This window comes from Schistocerca gregaria, chromosome 3 (assembly GCF_023897955.1).
Source record: "Schistocerca gregaria isolate iqSchGreg1 chromosome 3, iqSchGreg1.2, whole genome shotgun sequence".
NCBI lineage: Eukaryota > Metazoa > Arthropoda > Insecta > Orthoptera > Acrididae > Schistocerca > Schistocerca gregaria.
Window position 1 is genome coordinate 849,037,040 of NC_064922.1, and position 24,199 is coordinate 849,061,238.

A 24,199-nucleotide genomic window follows, 5' to 3' on the forward strand; every position below is an offset into this window, starting at 1 on the left:
GTGCAGAGGGTACTTGGTGTATCAACTGTGTCACTTTCCCCCTTTCCTGTTCCAGCTGCGAATGATTCATGGAAAGAATGTTTGCTAGTAATCCTCTGTGTGTGCTCAGATCTCTCTAATTTTGTCTTTGTGGTCTTTTTGTGAGACAGACAGAGGAAGAAGCAGTATATTGGCAGATCCTTCAAGGAATATACACTCTCAGAACTGTGAATAGTAAACCAAACCATGATGCAGATGCCTCTCTTGCAGGATCTGCCGCAGGAGTTGACTGAGCACCCCCGTGACACTTCTGCGCTTGCTAAATGAACCTGGAATGAAACATGCCGCTATTTTTCTGATCACATCTATTCCCTGTTTCAATCCTATCTGGAACAGATCCCAGACTGATGAACATTAGTCAAGTATTGGTTAAATGAGTGTTATGCTTCTTCAGCTGACCCATTTAATTCTGTTTCTGTGGCTAGATTAAGAAAGTGATTGACAGTTCATAAGTTGCAAATTATACTTTCAAGGGTCATGACACTGTCATTTAGTGTAATTGTTAGGGTATCTCACATACTGAGTGGCTGTACATCTCCCATTTGACAGAATCCCATATAATTTTAATCTTACTGTCTCCAATATTCATTTATGCTAGGCTTTACACGCTTTGTAACATTTTCATGACTTTCCTTAAACTATTACAGTATTTTTTAAGTATACAAATAATGTCTGATCTTACCTTAGTCTGACATTTATATAAATTTCCCTCTTCATCTAAGACAAGATTTTAATTCCCTTAGTTATCCATGCTTGCTTGTTTTTTATGTATTTTCTGTATAACTTTTTAGGAAAGAAACTTTCAGATATGGACACAAGTTTATTATAGAATAAATTGAATTTGACATTAACATATCTTTCTATATATGCATCATCCCATACCATTTTTTGAACTTACTTTTAAAATGTTTTACTTGCTGTATTAGTATGCCTCTCTGTTTTGTATGACCCTGCCTCAGGGTTGAAAGGTGACGTATTGTGCATTGTCATTAACTGTGCATTATGATTAGATAGTACATTAACAATTTAGTACACATTGATTATTTCAGCCTGAGCACTCTCTATAAAAATATCATCAGTCGGGTTCCTAGTCTGTTGCTGCATGTGCATTGGAAAATTGACTACTGAAATTAGGTCAAAACATCCAAATAAATCATTCCAAATTATTTTTCCTGTCCTCATCTTTTAAGAAATCTACATTGGAATCTCCCACAAACTGCTAACTGTTTCATCCTGTCTGCCAGGTAGCCCAGTATGCAACTAAATATCTCATAAATAGCTGAAAGTTTCCTAGAGGGGAGACAGAGAGATCGTTTCAATAACCATAGAAGTGACAAATTAAATTCACTGTACATGGATAGTGATGGTACAAGGACCTGTTTTTATCAGTATAGTGTTTTTTTATTCAGTCAGTTATTTCAAATGAAAAGAGTCTTTGCGGCCACACCATATGTATGAATGTTTTTCATTCACTCTCTAGGTTTGAATGGTTTCACTTATTGTGAGACAACCAACTGACCCAAGTATCTGACAGTTAAATCTGTTGTTTGAATGTTTCATGGGCTTCAGTGATTTTTCTTGCATATTTTTTCATCCTTTCTCCATCTGAGGTGACATCAGGGTCTGGTGTGTGGCTTTGCTGCCATCAACTTTCTGCTGTTCCCAGGATCATAGCCAGCACAAAGAGATTGCCTGGCTGTGCGCAACTGCTCGCCAGTTACGCAGCACACATTCGTAGTTCCCCTGAGCATCTGAATTACCGTCTTCTTTTACCACCTGCAGCAGTCCCATCTCCCGCATTGGTGGCCCAGGTCAGGGCTAACGATTGTCGTTCACGTGCGGTCCTTTCTGAACTGGAGTCCTTCTCTTTACCACCTCTACTTGCGGTTCGTTCATGTACGCCTCGGCTGCAGCTTCATCTGGACCTTTCACGTGGCCCTAAGGACTCCATTAACCCAGAGGCTCTCCGTCATTTCCTCTCGATTCTTGATGTGTTCCGGGGCCCTGAAGTGGTTTACACCGATGGCTCGATGGCTGATGGTCGCATTAGCTTTGCCTACACGCATAGCGGCCATATTGATCAGCATTCCTTACCTGATGGCTGCAGTGTATTCACTGCGGACTGGTGACCATTTCTCGTGCACTTCAGTATCTCCGTTCATGCCCTGGGGAGTCTCTTCTTTTATGTAGTGACTGCTTCAGCAGCCCGAAAACTAACGACCAGTGCTACCCTTGTCATCCTTTGTTAGCGTCCATCCAAGAGTCCATCTATGCCTTGCAGTGGTCCAGTCGTTCAGTGGTGTGCGTCTGGACCCCTGGTCATGTCGGAATCCCAGGAAATGAACTTGCCGACAGGCTGGCCAAACAGGCTACACGGAAACCACTTCCGGAGATGGGCATCCCCGCAAGTGACATATGTTCGTTATTACACCACAAGGTTTTTCAGCTTTGGAAGATAGAATGGCAATATCTCAGTACGCAAAACAAACTGCGAGTCATTAACGAGACCAGGAATGTGTGGAAGTCCTAGATGAGGGTGTCTCGCAGGGACTCTGTGGTTCCCTGCTGGCTCCACATTGGCAATGCATTGGCGACCCATGGCTACCTCCTGCGCCATGAAGACTCACCTCAGTGTTGGTGCAGCACCATGTTGACGTGTCCTTCTTTGACTGCCCTGTGACTTTATCTTAGGTTGCCAGACTCGTTATCATTGATTTTAGCAAACACCACCTCATCGGCTGATTTGGTTTTACATTTCATCTATGAGGGTGGGTTTTGTCATTCAATCTGAGTTTTAGTGCATGTCCTTTGTCCCTCTCTGTCCTCCACCCTAATACTTTTAGGTTGGAAGTTTTAACGTGTTGCAGGGTGGCTGGTGTTTCCTTTTTATTTTGGTGGTCGGCCATCCACTGTAATCTGCTTCATTGTTTTACTCTCTTCTAATTGTTTCTTGCATCTCTCTTTTGTTCTCTTGTCCTCTTTCGTACCTTGTAGTGTTCATTGCCTCTCGTTCATTATTGTGACTTTTCCTCTCTTTCCATTTTGTGTTATATGTTTCATCTATGTTATTCTCATCACACTTGTGGCATTGTTTTATTGGGAACAAGTGACCGATGAACTCGTAGTTTGGTCCATTTCCCCCTCGTTTAAATCAACCAACCAACCAACCAACCAACCTGGCTGTCAGTGCAGTGCAAGATCCATCCTCTGCACTAACAGGCCTCCACCTCATGCCAAGTACACTCCTGTGAGGCATACAGGCGATCAAATGAGTTTCTAATTAATGGGCGTCAGTCATCACAGCTTTTCAGCAAACAGGTTACAAACGTTGGTTAAAATTTGGCTTTGTTTTTGTTTTTTCTTCATATACCTCTGAGGGATAAAAAACAGTAACAAAGCCAAATTTTAACCTCTCGGGTCCCCCCCCATAAACCATGGACTTTGCCGCTGGTGGGGAGGCTTGCGTGCCTCAGTGATAGAGATAGCCGTACCGTAGGTGCAATCACAGTGGTGGGGTATCTGTTGAGAGGACAGACAAACTTGTGGTTCCTGAAGAGGGGCAGCAGCCTTTTCAATAGTTGCAGGGGCAAGAGTCTGGATGATTGACTGATCTGGCCTTGTAATACTTACCAAAACGGCCTTGTTGTGCTGGTACTGTGAACAGCTGAAAGCATGGGGAAACTACAGCCACAATTTTTCCCAGGGGCATGCAGCTTTACTGTATGATTAAATGATGATGGCGTCCTCTTGGGTAAAATATTCCGGAGGTAAAATAGTCCCGCATTTGGATCTCCGGGTGGGGACTACTCAAGAGAACGTTGTTATCAGGAGAAAGAAAACTGGCGTTCTACGGATTGGAGCGTGGAATGTCAGATCCCTGAATCGGGCAGGTAGGTTAGAAAACTTAAAAAAGGAAATGCATAGGTTAAAGTTAGATTTAGTGGGAATTAGTGAAGTTCGGTGGCAGGAGGAACAAGACTTCTGGTCATGTGAATACAGGATTATTAATACAAAATCAAATAGGGCTAATGCAGGAGTAGGTTTAATAATAAATAGGAATGCGGTAAGCTACTACAAACAGCATAGTGAACGCATTATTGTGCCCAGGATAGATGCAAATCTCACGCCTACCACAGTTATACAAGTTTATATGGCGACTAGCTCTGCAGATGATGAAGAGATTGATGAAATGTATGATGAGATAAAAGAAATTATTCAGATAGTGGAGGGAGATGAAAATTTAATAGTCATGGGTGACTGGAATTCGATAGTAGGAAAAGGGAGAGAAGGAAATGTAGTAGGTGAATATGGATTGGGGAAAGAAATGAAAGATGAAGCCGCCTGGTAGAATTTTGCACAGAGCATAACTTAATCATAGCTGTCACCTGGTTTAAGAATAATAAAAGAAGGTTGTATACATGGAAGAAGCCTGGAGCTACAGACAGGTTTCAGATACCTTATATAATGGTAAGATACAGATTCAGGAACCAGGTTTTAAATTGTAAGACTTTCCCAGGGGCAGATGTGGACTCTGACCACAATCTATTGGTTATGAACAGTATATTAAAACTGAAGAAACTGCAAAAAGGTGGGAATTTGAGGAGAGTCTGGATACACTGAAAGTCTTAGAGGTTGTACAGAGCTTCAAGGAGAGCATTAGGGAACGATTTACAAGAATGGGGGGAAAAAATACAGTAGAAGAAGAATGGGTAGCTTTGAGAGACGAAATAGTGTAGGTAGCAGAGGTTCAAGTAGGTAAAAAGACGAGGGCTAATAGAAATCCTTGGGTAACAGAAGAGATATTGAATTTAATTGATGAAAGTAGAAAATATAAAAATGCAGTTAATGAAGCAGGCAAAAAGGAATACAAACATCTCAAAAACGAGGGCAACAGGAAGTGCAAAATGGCTAAGCAGGGATGTCTGGAAGACAAATGTAAGGATGTAGAGGCTTATCTCACTAGGGCTAAGGTAGATACTGCCTACAGGAAAATTAGAGAGACCTTTGGAGAGAAGAGAACCACTTGCATGAATATCAAGAGCTCAGATGGAAACCCAGTTCTAACAAAGAAAGAAAAGCAGAAAGGTCGAAGTAGTATATAAAGGGTCTATACAAGGGCGGTGTACTCGAGGACAATATTATGGAAATGGAAGAAGATGTAGACCAAGATGAAATGGGAGATACGATACTGGGTGAAGAGTTTGACAGAGCACTGAAAGACCTGAGTCGAAACAAGGCACCCGGAGTAGACAACGTTCCATTAGAACTACTGACGGCCTTGGGAGAGCCAGTCCTGACAAAACTCTACCATCTGATGAGCAAGATGTATGAGACATGTGAAATACCCTCAGACTTCAAGAAGTATATAATAATTCCAATCCCAAAGAAAGCAGGTGTTGACAGATGTGAAAATTACCGAACTATCAGTTTAATAAGTCACAGCTGCAAAATACTAACACGAATTCTTTACAGACGAATGGAAAAACTGGTAGAAGCCAACCTTGGGGAAGATCAGTTTGGATTCCGTAGAAATGTTGGAACACGTGAGGCAATACTGACCCTACGACTTATCTTAGAAAATATATTAAGGAAAGGCAAACCTACGTTTCTAGTATCTGTAGACTTAGAGAAAGCTTTTGACAATGTTGAATGGAATACTCTCTTTCAAATTCTGAAGGTGGCAGGGTTGAAATACAGGGAGTAAAAGGCTATTTACAATTTGTACAAAAACCAGATGGCAGTTATGAGTCGAGAGGCACGAAAGGGAAGCAGTGGTTGGGAAAGTATCGTGACAGGGTTGTAGCCTCTCCATGATGTTATTCAATCTGTATACTGAGCAAGCGGTAAAGGAAACAAAAGAAAAATTTGAAGTAGGTATTAAAATCCATGGAGAAGAAATAAAAACTTTGACAGAATTACAATGTCATCGGTGAACCGCAGAGACAGCAAAGGACATGGAAGAGCAGCTGAATGGAATGTACATGGTCTTGAAAAGAGGACATAAGATGAACATCAACAAAAGCAAAACGAGGATAATAGAATGTAGTTGAATTAAGTCGGGTGATACTGAGGGAATTAGATTAGGAAATGAGACACTTAAAGTAGTAAAGGAGTTTTGCTATTCAGGAAGTAAAATAACTGATGATGGTCGCAGTAGAGAGGATATAAAATGTAGACTGGCAATGGCAAGGAAAGCGTTTCTGAAGAAGAGAAATTTGTTAACATCGAGTATAGATTTAAGTGTCAGGAAGTCGTTTCTGAAAGTATTTGTATGGAGTGTAGCCATGTATGGATGTGAAACATGGACGATAAATAGTTTGGACAAGAAGAGAATAGAAGCTTATGAAATGTTGTGCTACAGAAGAATGCTGGAGATTAGATGGGTAGATCACATAACTAATGAGCAGGTATTGAGTAGAATTGGAGAGAAGAGAAATTTGTGGCACAACTTGACTAGAAGAAGGGATCGGTTGGTAGGGCATATTCTGAGGCATCAAGGGATAACCAATTTAGTATTGGAGGGCAGCGTGGAGGGTAAAAATTGCAGAGGGAGACAGAGAGATGAATACACTAAACAAATTCAGAAGGATGTAGGTTGCAGTAGGTACTGGGAGATGAAGAAGCGTGCACATGATAGAGTAGCATCGAGAGCTGCATCAAGCCAGTCTCTGGCCTGAAGACAACAACAACAACAACAACAACAACCACCACCACCACCACCACCACCAATCTGAAGGACTGGCCATCAGATTTATTAGTTACACACTATTGCATCTGACTTAACTTAATCCACAACAATACATTAATGAGTTTTAAATTATGAAGAAAAGAATAATAAGCCTATTCAGTACAAAATTAAATGAATATGTATAATGCATATCTTAACTTTGGTGTCCTCCCTGAGATTTCTAATAATGCCTTAATGTATCCCAGAGTTAAGTCTTACTGTCCAGGGTGATTTATGTGTACCACAGTTTTCTCTTTTAGTTTCATTAATGAAAATACTACAAATAGATTTCACTCAAAAGAATCAGAGCATAGCTCACTCAACTAAAATACGTAGGAATGGTTTCAGTTAAAAGAATGAATACCTGGTTCAAGTGACAGAAAAGCTGCAGACTTGTTTCACTCGAAAAGAATGAATGGAATAACTCGGTCAGTACGCAAAATTATAACAGACCAGGTCAGCTGTTTTCATTCGTTTGCTTTTGCAGATTGGTTTTACTAAAAAAGAAGGGATGACTAATAATCTAACGATTACATAAAACTACAGTCAAATGAATCGGTTATTTTCCAACAGCCGACCTGTTAGATTTTCATTCAGTTGTTGCCACCACTACTGCTTGACATTGTCAAAAATATTGTAAAATCTGTGAGATTATGAGCATGAAAATGCTATCAAAGTAACTGTATAATAATTAAGATTCCAAGACTTACCAAGTGGGAAAGCGCCGGTAGACAGGCACAATAAAATAACACACAAACACGCACACACAAAATTAAGAGTTTTCGCAACCGGTGTGTGTGTGTGTGTGTGTGTGTGTGTGTGTGTGTGTGTGTGTGTGTGTGTGCGCGCGCAGACATATTTAATGGCAAAGAGTTTGGGCAGAGATGTCAGTCGAGGCGGAAGTGCAGAGGCAAGATGATGATGAATGACAGGTGAGGTATGAGTGGCGACAACTTGAAATTAGCGGAGATTGAGGCCTGGTGGATAACGAGAAGACAGGATATATTGAAGGGCAAGTTTCCATCTCCGGAGTTCGGATAGGTTGGTGTTGGTGGGAAGTATCCAGATAACCCGGATGGTGTAACACTGTGCCAAGATGTGCTGGCCGTGCACCAAGGCATGTTTAGCCACAGGGTGATCCTCGTTACCAACAAACACTGTCTGCCTGTGTCCATTCATGCGAATGGACAGTTTGTTGCTGGTCATTCCCACATAGAAAGCGTCACAGTGCAGGCAGGTCAGTTGGTAAATCAGTGGAAGTTTCTTTCTATTTTATTAACTGTATAATAAATCACATATTTTGTGTGACATTTGACCTGAAATTCACACAGCCAATGACACGGAACTATGAAAAGTTTATGAAGATTGTGGCTTTTACTCCTACGCCATTGTCAGACACTATAATCACCAACAGAAGGAAATGACATTGCGAATTACTTTGGTTATTATATGATTAGCAAATGACAGGAGCAATCCAACCCAACCAGAAACAAGGAGATACAGTTATAAATTCAAAAAATTTGAAATATCACACAGCTACATTCCTGAGTGATCTGGAAGTAAATAGATTGTCAGTAGAAATTCATTTGTTGATGAGATATTGTAGTTGCCTCACATGGAACCTTTCTGACACTCTGTCATGGAAGTTAGTTACAATCCAGAAAAAAAAAGTAACACCTCTGGCTGTATACAAACTCTTTGTGAAACAGTAGTGTTTATAATATCTGTGTAAGATGTTTTTATTAAAACAACAAGCAATGTAAGTGATGATTTGCATGTGTGTGTAATATTTTCTGTAATAGTTGTAGCATAATACTTGTTAACATACAGACACAATTATAGTATTTTTAGCATTAGCACTTAAAATTAGTCCCAAGATTTACTTTACCCAATTGGAGTATAACATCAAAAAGAAAACTGCAGTGCAAGAGAGGTGGAAAACCACATATGCAAACACCACAAAAAAAGTAGACAAATGCACTTGAAAATGAGAATAAATTCTCTAAATACATTGTGTTAGAACTTAAAAAAAGTCACTTATGCAGTTTTTCATTATTCATTATTATTCCACTCAGTGACACAGTTTCATGCTTTTGAAGAACATTAATTATGATGAAAGAAATTAAGTTATTAGTGCCTAAATGGAAATGGAAGTGACATAACACTTCAAAAACATGAAAATGAAAGTTTTCAAAATGACTGCATACACAAAATTCAGCAGTTAAGTCTGATTCCAAAGTACATTAATGTTAAACCACGATACAGAAGTCACTGTACAAAGATTGTGAAGTTGAAAATAGAAGCAATATTGGTCAAATGCAGAAATAAAGCTGTTGCACAAGAAGAAAATACATTCTAAACAGATAACTTTTGGACATACATTTAGAAATAGCCAACAGCGTGGACCCTAATACACTGAATATTATATGGGAGAAAGTTCATGACATAATATGTAAGGTGTACCTTAAGATCTGTGACACACACAGTAAGAAACTGAAAAAACCTGAAATCCAAATGATATCAGAATAATACGGAACAGTGTTAAAAACACAGACTTTCTACAGTGGAGTAGAGAGCAACAAAGACATAGTAAAAAAGTGAAAACAGTTAAACCATGAAACAAAGGTTTGAAATATGAAAAAAGAAACCTGTCTATGAACACATTAAAACAGTCATAGTGACTAAAACTAAACAGCAATCAGAAATCTGCTGTAAGTCACAAACTAAACAAACTCATAGAGAAGGAATTATTTGGGTATGAAGGTAACGGTAGACTCCATAAAATGATTCAAAACAATAGGCAATATAAACAAAACACTTAGAGAAAATCAGGCAACAACCATAAAAGCAGATAAGTCACACAAAAGTCATTATGAAAGAAAGTGAACACATTGAAAAACCTTTTAAATTTTTACAGAAAACAATGTAGTACATCTGAACAAAGATCCAACAAAACAATTCCACAACAGAAGCAAAGAGCAGTTAAGGTCAACGCATTTCAGACTGACAGAACAGAAAAGAAATATATCACCGGGAGTTGGTTAGTTATTTAGTTTCATGTTCCATTTATCCTTTTGCTCGTTAGATCTTGATGATGTTGAACGAATCATTTACATTTGCATCACAAATTAATTTGCACATGTGGTTGCATTTTGAACATTTCTAAGTGTCTACAAGTTGTGAGTTAGAAAGACGTACCCATTATCCTTTAATAGAAATTCTTCTGTGGAAAAGGAGGAGTTGTCAAGGAGAAACTTTTTCAGTTTGTTTTCAAATTTTACTTTGTATTCTGTCAGAAATTTTATAACACTGGGTAAAATATCAAAAGTTAAGTTGCAGCATTGTGTATCCCTTTTTGTGCTAAGGACGATTTTAATGTGGTGGAATGAAAGCCATTTTTTTTTTCTTGTGTTGTTGTTATATACATCATCAATCCTTTTGAAGTGCTGCAGATTATTTACAACAAACTTCATGAGGGAATAAATGTACTGTGAAACTAGTCAAATGTCCAACTCACTAAATAGACATCTACAAGATGATTGTGGGTAAGCACCACATATTATTCTTACAGCACACTTTTGCACAAGGAAGATTTTTTTCTTAAAGATGAATTACTCCAGAACATTATTCCATATGACATTATTCAGTGAAAATACGCAGAATATGTCAACTTATTGATTTGTCTCTCCCCAAAATTTGCAGTGATTTAAGTGCTAATGCAGCCAAGCTAAGTTGTTTCAGGAGTTCCAAAATATGCAGTTTCCAATTTAAATTTGTATCAATATGGATGTATAAAAAGTTTAAAGTTTCCATCCTATTTATTATTTCGTTGTCGTGTGTTATGCTTATCTTTGGTGTAAAACTCCTAGATGTGCAGAACTGAATGTTGACTTTTTTAAAAATTGAGGGTGAGATAACTTGGAAAAAAAAACATGGTTTACTATTTCTTCTGTTGCTGTATGTATGTTTGGATCAATTACTAGTGTCATCTGCAAAAGTACTAATTCTGCTTGTTGTATATTAGATGGAAGATTGTTTACATATGTGAGGAAAAAAAGTGAATTTAAGATTGGGCCGTGGGGAACCCCATGCTTGATTTTTCCCCAGTCATAATTCTATCACCAGACTATATTGGCTGAAATACTACTTCTTTTAGTTAGATGGGACATCCACTGTATCACCAAACCCATAAAACTTCAAATTAATCTAGGCAAAAACTATGATTCACACAGTCAGATACCTTAGATTGCAGAAAATACCGACTGACACGCTATTATATTATTCAGTGCTTGTAAAATCTGGTGATTGAACATATAAATGCCATTCTCAGTAGATCAACCCTTTTGAAACGCAAGCTGTGATTTGCTGATATTACTGTTGCTAAGGGTAACATCACCCTCTCAAAAATTTTGGAAATTGTCAACAGTTAAACAGGTGAGTAGTTATTGACATCTCTCTTATCAACTTTCTTAGAGAGAGATTTAACAATGGGACATTTCAGTCTGTCTGAAAAAAAGCCTTGAGTTATTGATGCATTACATATTTCAGATAGGATTGGGCTTATTATACAGTGTGGTCCATTGATTGTGATCAGGCCAAATATCTCACAAAATAAGCATCAAACGAAAAAACTACAAAGAACAAAACTTGCCCAGCTTGGAGGGAGAAACCAGATGGCACTATGGTTGGCCCACTAGATGGTGCTGCCATAGGTCAAACGGATATCGACTGCATTAAAAGAAAAAAAAAAAAATAGGAACCCCCATTTTTTATAACACATTCGTGTAGTATGTAAAGAAATATGAATGTTTTAGTTGGACCACTTTTTTTGCTTTGTGATAGATGGCGCTGTAATATTCACAAACATATGGCTCACAATTTTAGGCAAACAGTTGTTACTTGATAACAGGTAGGTTTTTTAAATCAAAATACAAAACATAGGTACGTCAACATTTTATTTCGGTTGTTCCAATGTGATACATGTACCTTTGTAAACTTATCATTTCTTAGAACGCATGCTGTTACAGCGTGATTACCTGTAAATACCACATTAATGCAATAAATGCTAAAAATGATGTCAGTCATCTTCAGTGCATTTGGCAATACATGTAAGGACATTCCTCTCAACAGCGAGTAGTTCGCGTTCCGTAATGTTTGCATACGCAATGACAATGTGCTGACACATGTTGTCAGGCATTTTCGGTGGATCACAATAGCAAGTATACTTCAACTTTCCCCACAGAAAGAAATCCATGGATGTCAGATCCCGTGAATGTGCGTGCCATGGTATGGTGCTTCAATGACCAATCCACATATCATAAAATATGCTATTCAATACCGCTTCATGCGCATGCGAGCTATGTGCCAGACATTCGTCATGTTGCACTTACATCGCCATTCTGTCATGCAGTGAAACATCTTATAGTCACATCAGTAGAACATAACGAAGGGAAATCAGCATTTATTGCACCATTTAGATTCCCATTGATAAAATGGGGGCCAATTATCCTTCCTCCCATAATGCCCCACCATACATTAACCCACCAAGGCCACTAATGTTCCGCTTGTCGCAGCCATCATGGATTTTCCATTGCCCAATAGTGCATATTATGCCGGTTTACATTACCGCTGTGGGTGAATGGTGTTTCGTCGCTAAATAGAATGCGTGTAAAAAAAATCTGTCATTATCCCGTTATTTCCCTTGTGCCCAGTGGCAGAACTGTACACGATGTTAAAAGTCATTGCCATGCAATTCCTGGTGCATAGAAATATGGTACGGGTGCAATCGATGTTGATGTAGCATTCTCAATACCGACGTTTTTGGATTCCCGTTTCTCGTGCAATTTCTCTGCTACTGATGTGCAGATTACCTGCGACAGCAGCTGAAACACCTACTTGGGCATCATCATTTGTTGCAGGTCGTGGTTGACGTTTCACATGTGGCTGAACACTTCCTGTTTCCTTAAATAACAAAACTATTCGGCGAACGGTCCAGATACTTGGATGGTGTTGTCCAGGATACCGAGCAGCATACATAGCACACGCTTGTTGAGCATTTTGATCACAATAGCCATACATTAACACGATATCGACCTTTTCTGCAATTGGTAAATGGTCCATTTTAACACGGGTAATGTATCACGAAGCAAATACTGTCCGCACTGGCAGAATGTCACGTGATACCACGTTCTTATACGTTTATGACTATTACAGCGCCATCTTTCGCAAAGCGAAAAAAGTGGTCCAACTAAAACATTCATATTTCTTCATGTACTACACGAATATGTAATAAAAAATGAGGGTTCCTATTTACAAAAACGCAGTTGATATCCGTTTGACCTATGGCAGCGCCATCTTGCGGGCCAGCCGTAATGCCATCTTGTTTCCCCCTTCAAGCTAGAGAAGTTTCGTTATTTGTAGTTTTTTGTTTGATGCTTATTTCGTGAGATATTTGGCCCGGTTACTATCAATGGACCACAAATTTTGATTGTTGTATTGGAAACACAATCAGCTTTTATTTTTGAGGGAATTTATAGTTTTCTTAAATTCAGGAGGAGAAGTTGGTGATACATTCATATGATTGAATTTTATGAGAGAACTTTTTCAACATACTGCTGTGATTTTTCTCATGAGTTTTTTGTCCCTTTGCTTTCTGATATGTTTAACAGATGATTATTAAACACATTTACTACCTGTGACTCATCTTTTCTAGCCATTTCATTCAGTTCAGAAGTGACGTTATCCTGTTCTGTGGCTGGTTGTCATGCCTCCTGTTTCACTACGTCCCAGATAGCCTTATATGTGTGCCAGAATTACTGATTTCTGCCATTATGTGCATTTTTCTTGATTTCTTAAAAACCTTTCTAAGTAATTTTCGGTAATTTTTGCAGTGTGAACTACTGCAGGAACCCTAAAGACCTCATATTAAGATACCAACCTAAAGTACACAAGAATGAATGTCCAATGAGACAGTTATATCTCTTGACATCAAAAACATATAATCCAGTATCCCTGCTAAAGAAGTCATTGCAGCAATAAATAGCAATTTACTAAAGCAAAAAGTGTTCACAAGCTGAAGTTATTTAACTTATAGAGGTATTGGAACCAATTATCAACTACAATTTCTTTGCACAGTGATGATTATAAACAACCAGATGACATCCCAAATCCGGTACAATAGCAGACATCTTCATAAAGTACTTATAACAGAAAATATTTGCTGGCTTATTCATCAGCCTTGATTACCTATCGGCATGCCCTGAAATGAGGGTCGTCCTTCCCAAGATACTTCCCAGCCCTCCTAAAGTAAAGTTCCATCGCCCACCTAACCTCCACAACATCCTAGTCCATCCCTGTGGCACTCCCAGCCCCAACCCCTTGCCACAAGGATCATATCCCTGTGGAAGACACAGGTGCAAAACCTGCCCAATCCACCCACCCAGCGCTTCCCGTTCCAGTCCTATTACAGGTTTATCCTACACCATCAGGGGCCAGGCCACCTGTGAAAGCAGCCATGTCATTTACCAGCTCTGCTGCAATAATTGCACAGCTTTTTATACTGTTATGACTACAAACTATCTGTCTGTCAGGATGAACGACCACTGCCAAACTGTGCCCAAGAGCAAAATAGACTACCCTGTGACACAACATGCAGCTGAACATGCCACAGTTGATTCCATTGGCTTCTTCACTATCTGAGCCATCTGGATCCTTCCCTCCACCACAAGTTTTCTGAACTGCACAGATGGGAGTTATCCTCAAAACACATTTTCCACTCTCTTAAGTATGCTGGCTTCCACATACTGCCCCCATACCCTCCACCCTACAGTTTCCACCCCCTTCTGTCCTATCATCTTCTCCCCATTCTCATCTCCCACCCTGTGCATTTGTAGCCCTCTGCCAACTCATCTGTCCATCCTTCCCCGCTCCTCTCCTATTTTAGTCCTTTTTTTCCCTACCTCCCTCCTCCACAGCCTCCTGACGTTGCACCTGTTGCCAGTCTAGTCCCAGCATACTCTACCAGACAGCGTTCGTCTCTTTCCCCACTACTATCCCTTCCCCTTCCTGTCCCCTCCAGATGGCTGCTGGCGTCCCACGTGATCCTGCCAAGATGCCGGAATGGGCGTTTGTGTGTGCATGAAGTGTGCTTCCTGGTGTGAGTATCTCTTTTACTGATGAAGGCTGTGGTCAAAAGCTTTGTGTAAGTGTCTTTTAATTGTGCCTGTCTGCAACTTGACGTGTCTTCTTTGCAGTAAATAGCTGTCTTGTCTTTTTCTACCTTGTTGATCGATAATTTAATTAATATAGTGGTCGGTAACAGTAAAATAATTTTTATAATTAATAATATAAATAATGTAATCCACAAAAAAATGTAACACCTTTATACAAACTCTTTGTGGAACCATACTGTCATTGTATTTTTGTAACTTATTTTCATTATGAAAACAGGCAGTGTAAGTGATGATATTGTGTGTGTGTGTGTGTGTGTGTGTGTGTGTGTGTGTGTGTGTGTGTGTGTGTGAGAGAGAGAGAGAGAGAGAGAGAGAGAGAGAGAGAGAGAGAGAGATATTCTGTGTAATGGAGGAGATGTGCTGAACATGAATAACTACATACCTGGTGCATCTTTTCGTTATTTAAAGTATGGATGACACAGTTACAGGCTTTCCAAAAACATCATTTACTGATGAGATGAATGAAATGTATATTTTGTGATGAGGCAGTGAATAGGGTCATTAATTGTGCATTGTAGTCAACTTTTGTTTTACTTTTGTTCCTCTTTCAGGCAAATTATAAAGAAAAGGAAAGATTTCGAGTACAAACTGATGAGGAGAACCAAATGCAAAGAAGATTTTCTTCGATACATACAATATGAAATGGATGTAATGAAACTGGTCAAAATTCGGAAAGAGGTAATGCTTGTTTCTGCATTGTATTAAATCATTAGTACACTCACTTCATGTTTTAGGAGGATGATATGCACATATCTCATTTATTTGCTCTAACTTCTAACAGTTGTAAACAAAATGACTCATAGAGCGATTGCGGAGGTTCAGCACAAGATGTTAGTGATAACAATCAGAATAGTTATTCCTTTTCAGGGAGCTAATGATGTTTGCTGGTGGAGTGTGCAGAGCCTGTTGAGGTAAATGTAATAGATTTGTTTTTAATGTTCCATTCTTTATCCCTATGTTTTGAAATATTGTTAGGCTGAATTCATTGGATTTAGAGGTTAATACATTAAACTGACCTCACCTGTCTGGCTGCTCTTGTTATCAAGAAGCTGAATATTATTTGCCTTACATGAAATTTTTGCATCTTATGCGGTATGAATACTTTTAATGATGCTGCTGAAGATAGGCATAATGCTTAACACTAGTTCAGCAAGACAGAGCTTCAGTCTGTAGTATTATATAAAAAATGCTCTTCATTTAGCCAAGCTTGGTTGCTGACACTATCATATTAGAAGCAGTTAATGGTTACAGACTGCTATATTTTGATGCTTATCTGTGAGACTTTTGTGTGTCCGCATCACCTATTCAACAGCAAATCTAATACAGATTTTGCCAGAAGTGAGGTAAGAACACCAAGGAAAGGTAGACAAGCACTGTAAATGTACACAGACTGAGAAACACACATTAGGAAATATGTTAGACAAAACTTTCACTTAGCATAAAACACAAAACCCATAATACAGAACAGTTACACTGAAGTGACAAATATCATGGGATAGCGATATGCGTGAATACAGATATAAAGACATTGCTTTCGTTTGTACTCAGACAATTCATGTGGAAAGGTATCAGACGTGATTGTGGCCACACAATGAGAATTAAGACTTCGAAAACGCAGTGGTAGTTGGAGCTAGACACATGGGACATACCATTATAAAAATTGTTAGAGAATTCAATAGTCTGAGATCCACAGTGTAAAGTGTGTGGCGAGAATACCAGTTAGTTGTCAGTACTAACAGACAAGCAACAGTGCATGAAATAGCCTCAGGAATCAATGTGGGACATGTGACAAGCATATTAGTTATGACAGTGTGGTGAAATTTGATATTAATGGGCTATGGGACCATACATCTGATGATTGTCTTTGCTAACAGCACGACACCACCTGCAGTGCCTCCCCTGGTCACGTCACCATATAGGTTGGGCCCTAGACGACTGGAAAACTGTGGCCTATTCAGATGAGTCCCAATTTCAGGTGGTAAGAGCTACTCGGAGACCGTTTGCATCCATTCATTGACTCCATATTCCCAAATAGTGATATAATTTTTATGGATGACAATGCACCATTTCACTGGGCCTCAATTGCTCATGGTTCATTTGCAGAACCTTTTGTAGAATTTGTGCAAATGATTTGGTCACCCAGATCCCTAATATGAATTCCATCAAACATTTATGGGACACGATCGAGAGGTCAGTTAGTGCTCAAAATCCTGCACCAGCAACACTGTCACAGTTATGGATGGCTATAGAGGCAGCACCTAAGTATTTCTGCAGGGGACTTAAAATGACTTGTTGAGCTGCTGCACTACACTGGGCAAAAGGAGGTCTGACACAGGGTTAGTACAGTGGTTAGCACACTGGACTAGCATTCGGGAGGATGACGGTTCAATCCTGTCTCTGGCCATCCTGATTTAGATTTTCCGTGATTTCCGTAAATCGTTTCAGGCAAATGCCGGGATGGTTCCTTTGAAAGGGCATGGCCGATTTCCTTCCCAATCCTTCCCTAACCCGAGCTTGCGCTCCGTCTCTAATGACCTCGTTGTCAACGGGACGTTAAACACTAACCACATGGTTAGTAGATAACCTGTGACTTTCGTCACCTTAGTGTAGAATCAGATATTGGTCAACTTATTTGCACTAATTGTAGACCTGATGATCATAAACTTCAAAACACAAATTAATACGGAATATACACAAGTCTCATAATATGTTACAAACCTTCTACACTGAATGTGCCTTTGTGACCATATCCACACATTGGGAGCTCCCATACTTTTCTTTTGACGGAAGGAAGGCTTTGAGAATACTTGTACTAGGAAAAACTTCCTTTTTCAGTGATTACTCCAATTTTAAATCATAACTAATAACACAGAAACCGTAATAAAATTTTTGGAAAATAATCAGTAGTATCAAAATCTGTGATAAAAACCGTGCTATTAGTAGTGTCTTGCAGAACACTTATTCATTTTTCGCAGAACACAGTTTGGGAAATAGTGCCTTATATTATAAAATAAAACAATAGGGACCATCTTCAGAACAAGCTGTCCTCAACCCAAAAGTGCATTTGAATATTGCAGTATTTTAGTATGCACGGTCCCTTTGTAGGTGGTGGTGTTGCTTTTCTCAATTGATTCTACATATATAAAGTTGTACCTCAAGAGGAAACCTTACTCAGTGACATTGCAAACATCAGAAACTGTACTATCTTTAGACTGATAAAAAACGCTTTAACTGAATTACATTTGAAAATAAATTAACGAATACATCGTCCTTTCTGCTAGTAACAAAACTATCTCATATTTTCAGAGCATGCTAATACACAAATTGTATACTGCACATTTCTGTTTTTCATACATTGTCTTGGTTTATTTTTCCATTAATTTGTCATTTTGTGTAGACCCCATCATGAAAGAGGAGCTTCACGGATGAGGAAAAGATAAAGGCACATATTAACATATGCTAAAGAGGAACATAAAATTTGTAAGAAGTATGCCACTTAAGCTACTACTTCACCATTTACTTAGTTTATGAACCAGCTATGCAGTCTCTTACTACCGAGGGAAAGATACGACGCAGTCAACGTTGGAAAGTATTACACTGACACGAATTACATCAATGACTACTGGCTGCCAGTAGCAGCAGACAGCTTGCTGGCCAATAATGCTTTTGAGGCTATCCCATCAGTTGCAGCTATGAACATAGTGGTCTTAAGTGTGTAATGTACTGCTTTATGTCAGGCGCAGATAGGCACCACAGCAGCAAAATACTATGGTGTGGCACTAAAAATAACTACTCTCAACACACGCCTGGCTCTCCATTTGTGCCATCCAATCAAAAATCAATGGCATCCCTGTAACACTGACAGAGCAGGACAAAATAACACTGCATAAGATTTGAATGCGGCATTGTCCCGTGATGATGACTAATTGCTACAGTGGCTGAAACATTGGTACACACACACACACACACACACACACACACACACACACCGGCTGCCCAATAGACTGTACTTTTTGTTCTTTTTTTGTTTATCACTGACCAGTAACAGGCACACATGCCAATCATCATTGGCGTCTGCATTATGGAAGAGTAAAAGTCTTTCAAAATATATTAATCTCTAGTGTCTAGTGAGTCATATGAGTTATGTGAATTATGTGACTGTTACTTTTCCCGTATCATAATTTAACTGGCATTACATATTTTGTGTTTCAAAGTGCTGTGTTGTTATAATTAAACTGAAGGTGTTCAGAGTGCAGGACTGCGGGCTGTATGTATTGGAGGACACAGACATTGTAGGTATATTCATTAATTGGTACATTTTCGGAATATGCTGGAAAAGAAAATAGTTCTACTTTCTGCCACCAGGTGAAAATATGGCACCGCAAGCAATCAGAATGTGGTGTGGGTGCAGAAAAATGGGAGGCACAATCGCACACATGATAACAGTGAGTTGGGCACTTTTATTAAGGTGTGGTCACAAGTTACAACACGGGTCCAATACGATCTCCCTACTCAGCAACACGCTACACCCGTAACAGTGTGGTCGACAGTTGCTCGCAGCATATCCGGTGTAATCAGTGCGATATGTCGTCATATGCTATCCTTCAGATCAGGAAGAGCCCGGATACATCCATGATTGACGTGATCTTCCAAATGTTCCCATACCCAGAACTCGCGTGAATTTAGCTCAGGAATCTGGAAGGCCACACATTTTGAAATTGTATAGAGATGATGTGCTTGTTACCAAAGGTTTCTCGAAGCAAATCTTTCACCTGGTGAGAGGCATGTGGTGTCAGCCAATATTGGATGAAAATAGTGGTGTGGTCACAGTTGCATTTTTGCAAAGCTGTAATTGTGTTGTACACCTAACATGCCCTTTAGGTGTCATCTCCTCGAAGAAAAATGGGCCCAGAATGAAGAGGCTTGTCAAATCGTACTACACCACACAGTGATTTAAGCTGAGTGCAGTGGATGTTCCTGTAGAACATGTGGTTTAGTAATACCTCATATGTGACAATTTTGTATACTCACGGCACTGTGCAGAGTAAAATGTGCCTCATCATGTGGTGCCCATCCTGAATCTTGTGTAAAACGCATGGCAAAATCTTTTGAGCTGTTGACCAGGAGAGAGAGAATTCCCATTACGCAGCTTGAGCACTGGCTGCAGAATTTGAAGCATGTGCTGCATTGCTGGCCGTAGCTAAAGAAAATTCATCAACAGCTGCCATGGGAATGAGTTGCCTCCGTATCCCTGCTGCACCACTTAATTATCAGTTTCTTCAAGTTTCTTAACCCATTAAGTACCAGTGCCCTATTTTAAGGACAGAGCACATATTTATTTATAAATACACAATAAATTATTAATTTGCAACTACTACTGTTCTACATCATTTGTTGATGCTTCTTATAACAAATGTATGCTTACAGGAAATTAAAAGCAATAAATCCTACCATTAATTGATTATTGAATGCTAAGGCACACTTTTCGTTATTAAAAGTATTTACTTTATCGACAGTTTAGTAACATTTGAAATATGTGGCAAAGATCTTTATGCGATTATTTATAGTCAACAATGTGTCTTTTAAACTACTTGCATTGTTAGCTCAATTGGAGCTATATTCATTGTTTTCCATTGTTATAAAATTTGGTGTACTCGAAATAGGACACTGGGACTTGGTGTTATCATTTCAGTTGTTTGTATTGCTGCACGTTCGAATATGAAACTCTGCTACTGCTGATGTATTTTCTTTTTAGAACGTGGTAATTTTACCAGGTTGTTGAGGTAAGTAATGACCCCGAGGCAAGCCTATTAGATTTGGCTATAAGTTGTGGTCTCTTTGTGGAGCAAGTGGCTATTGTTTCAAATTTGATTTATACTGTGGAAAAGATCCAGAAGATACTGCAAGGGATGACCTACTATTGGGATCAAGAGTAGTCCTAAACAAGTCGGACTGCATTGAAAAACCCGAGAATCATTGTGTGTACTTTGACAATTTCTTCATTAATAGAGATCTTCTGACTCATCTGAGAAATTTGGGTTTTCTAGCAACTGGGACTGTCAGAGAGAATTGAGTTGGTGAATGTCCACTATTGAACAGCAATGAACTGAAAAAGACAGTTCGAGGAAACTGTGACTACCAGTTCGACAGGAATGGTGAAGTTTTATTTGTTTGATGGCACGACAACAGATGTGTTAAAATTGGTACAAATTTTGACCACGTTGAACCTTTGGGAGCAGCTACGCGGTACAATATACAAGCAAGCAAGAAGACACAAGTGCAACAACCTGCCGTTTTGAAGTTGTATAACACATACATGGGAGGTGTTGACCATCATGACTGGTTAGTTGGAAAATATGCGACTGTAATTAGTGGGAAAAAATGGTACTGGGTCCTATTACACGTTTGCTGGAAATGGCCCTCGTAAATGCCGGACTCTTCTACAAACTAGTACATGGGAAAAATGCACAGGATTTACTGGATTTCAGACGTGCTGTTACAGTTACATACTTGAAATGGGACACTGGAAGACTGAATATTGGACGTCCAATGGAATACCCGCCAAGTCAGTTGAGGGTGATACCAGACATCAGGTTTGATGGAATTGGTCATATGATTGAGAAAAGAAGCACGCAGAGATGTGCAAGAGCTAAATGCAACGGGAAACCAAAAACATATATGTGTTAAATGCTGTGTAACGCTGTGTGTGAGGTGTTTTGTACCATTTCACAAGAAATAAATAGTTAAGACTTGAAGATAGTTTAGTATAGTATATGATACTGCTAGATCGCAATGTCCTATTTTGAGGACGGCCATTATATCAGCATGTATAAATATTCTTTGGCTATTTTTGTACTTATTGTGGTTCATGCACTATGTACATTATAATTAAGGAATAAAAAATTGAATTAAAAAAATTAATTTGGGACTTAATGGGTTAATCATATTTTTTCCCATTTATTGAAAAGTGTTTCTGTCAGTCCTATTCACGTAGTGCAGTGCTGCTGTTGGTGCTGGTATGATAAAAAAAAACCTTACCAGCTGTGCACGTTCTTTCTTCTCAGTAGCCATTGTGTTTCATATGGAAAACTTCCAAGCTTCTTAGTCCTTTACACCAACAGCCACTTCACAAAAGAAATCAACGTGTGCCACCAAGCAACTAACAGCATGTTGACATCAAAGCAAGAAACATTTCACTTACAGCACCATATTTTCACATGGTGGCAGAAAGTAGAATTATTATTTTTTCAGCATACTCTGTGAACACACCAATTAATGAATGTATCTATGATGATTCAGCATGCTGTGATGTAAACAGCCCACACTGTAGCACTTGGAATGCCATCAGTTTAATTACAACCACCTGGTGCATTCCAAAGATGTTTGCTGACACCATTCTTTAAAATAAAAAATGTAATTAATTATACAAAAGTTGTAATTAGCATATAAATTAGGATGTTGTGTAATTGGCAATTGAGATGTGCTTAACATCCTAAGATTATGATGAATTTGTTTGTATCATAGATTACAAAATTTCAGTTCTAATTTGTATTAGCGATGTTAACAGAATGTGTTTCAGCACTTCAAATTTACAAGAATATTGCTGAATATTTTGATTGAAAATTTTATTTTTTGGGTAGGTTTCGTCATTCAAAATTATATGAGGATATTTTGTCATATACATGAAAAGTTGTATTTCTTTTAAAATGGGTGGCATTTTTAGTGGAGTGTAGGATTGACAAACATTTTTGTCGCTGGCTGTGTATTTAAGTTCTTGAAGGTGTGAACTAAATGAAGACGTGTGTGAGATTTAGACGTTCTCTGAATCTTGTTTTGAAAGTTTTTCCTCATTGTCCTACATATATTTTCTCACAGCTATTGTAGATGCCTGTACTTAACACATGAACTTGCGATGTTATATGCTAATGATATAATTGCAAAAAAATGGCAGATTTCAAGCCCTGTAACTGCTCATGAACTGAGGTGCTTGTAATTTCAAACTACATACATTGTCACAACAGTAATTGTACTGGAAGTGTTACAGTGTAATACCGCTGATCATAAATTTCAGCAACAAAATGAAATTTGATGAGAGGTGATGTTATCACCTGAAAGACTGCAGTGATCCAACATTTAAGAATTTGTAGAAACTAAATCAATACGTAGTAGCAAATTTATTTAAGTCAATTAACGATTTTGATAATTATGACCGACAGAGTGATCTAAAAAAGGACATGTGTACTTATCAGTAAGAGCATTCTGGTAAGTTACAACAGTATAAGCATTGATTCACATGACCTGAGTACCATCTGACAAATTACGTATCTGTCTCCTTGAAGTTAATAAAGAAAGTAAATAAAAATTTTAGCCATGATTGGCACCTTCACAGGATATAAAAACATAATACTGTGATGACCACTTATGACTGCTGATGTAAAGTCACCATTAGCACGCTGATGCACTTCCAGCTGCAATATTAATAACTGTGGGAGCCTGGCTGCTAGGTGCCCCTCACTGTAATCAGGGTTGTGTGTTAAACGTTAAGGAAATTTCCAAGGTTTTGGAGCCCATTGTTCTTTCTCGCAGAAGTGTTGAAGGGGAAGGACCAGTATGAAGAAAAAGTACTGGCAAGGTTTAGGAAATGGGGAGAACTTGGAAAAGTTCCCCAGAACCACAGGTTAGTGGGGAAGAAGATCATGCTCGAATTTTGTGTATTGGCATTGTACACCCTCTGTCTTGTGTCCATTAATCTTGACTTATAACATAGTGGTAATCATACCAACATAAAGGCCAGATAGTGTTTCTGTAAAAGTTGGTACATGATGTGTGTTGTTTCACATGTAGCTCTCACTTTTGCTAGCTACAGGGCTGATACAGGTGGTGGTAGGAGGGTGCATAGGGTAAGTCTTACAATGGGGATGGTCACAGTGGTAGGGACTATAGGATAGAGAAAAAATTGCAGCTGCAGCATAGGGTCTGACTAGGATATTGCGGAGATTTGGGGGTCGCCAAAATGAGGGGGGGGGGGGGGGGGGAGATGAAATACTGTTCTAGGTGCAATGGGCAAAATGTTGGGCAGAGTGGATCCCATTTTAGGGCAAGATTTAAGGAAGTTATAACCTTGTTGAAATGTTCATTCTGCCAAACATTTTTGCCACCACACGCAGAATAACACTTAGTCACCCCCACTCCCCCTGCAATA

At 39.0% G+C, this 24,199-nt stretch overlaps 1 protein-coding gene across 1 annotated transcript in view; it reads left to right on the forward strand.

Moving 5' to 3' along the window:
* Positions 1-24,199, forward strand: part of LOC126354765 (U3 small nucleolar RNA-associated protein 6 homolog) — a 119,806-nt gene that overhangs the window by 19,477 nt on the left and 76,130 nt on the right. The window contains exon 2 of the mRNA XM_050004658.1: positions 15,549-15,675. Coding sequence (XP_049860615.1) covers positions 15,549-15,675 — 127 coding nt within the window. The remainder of the gene's footprint in view (positions 1-15,548; positions 15,676-24,199) is intronic.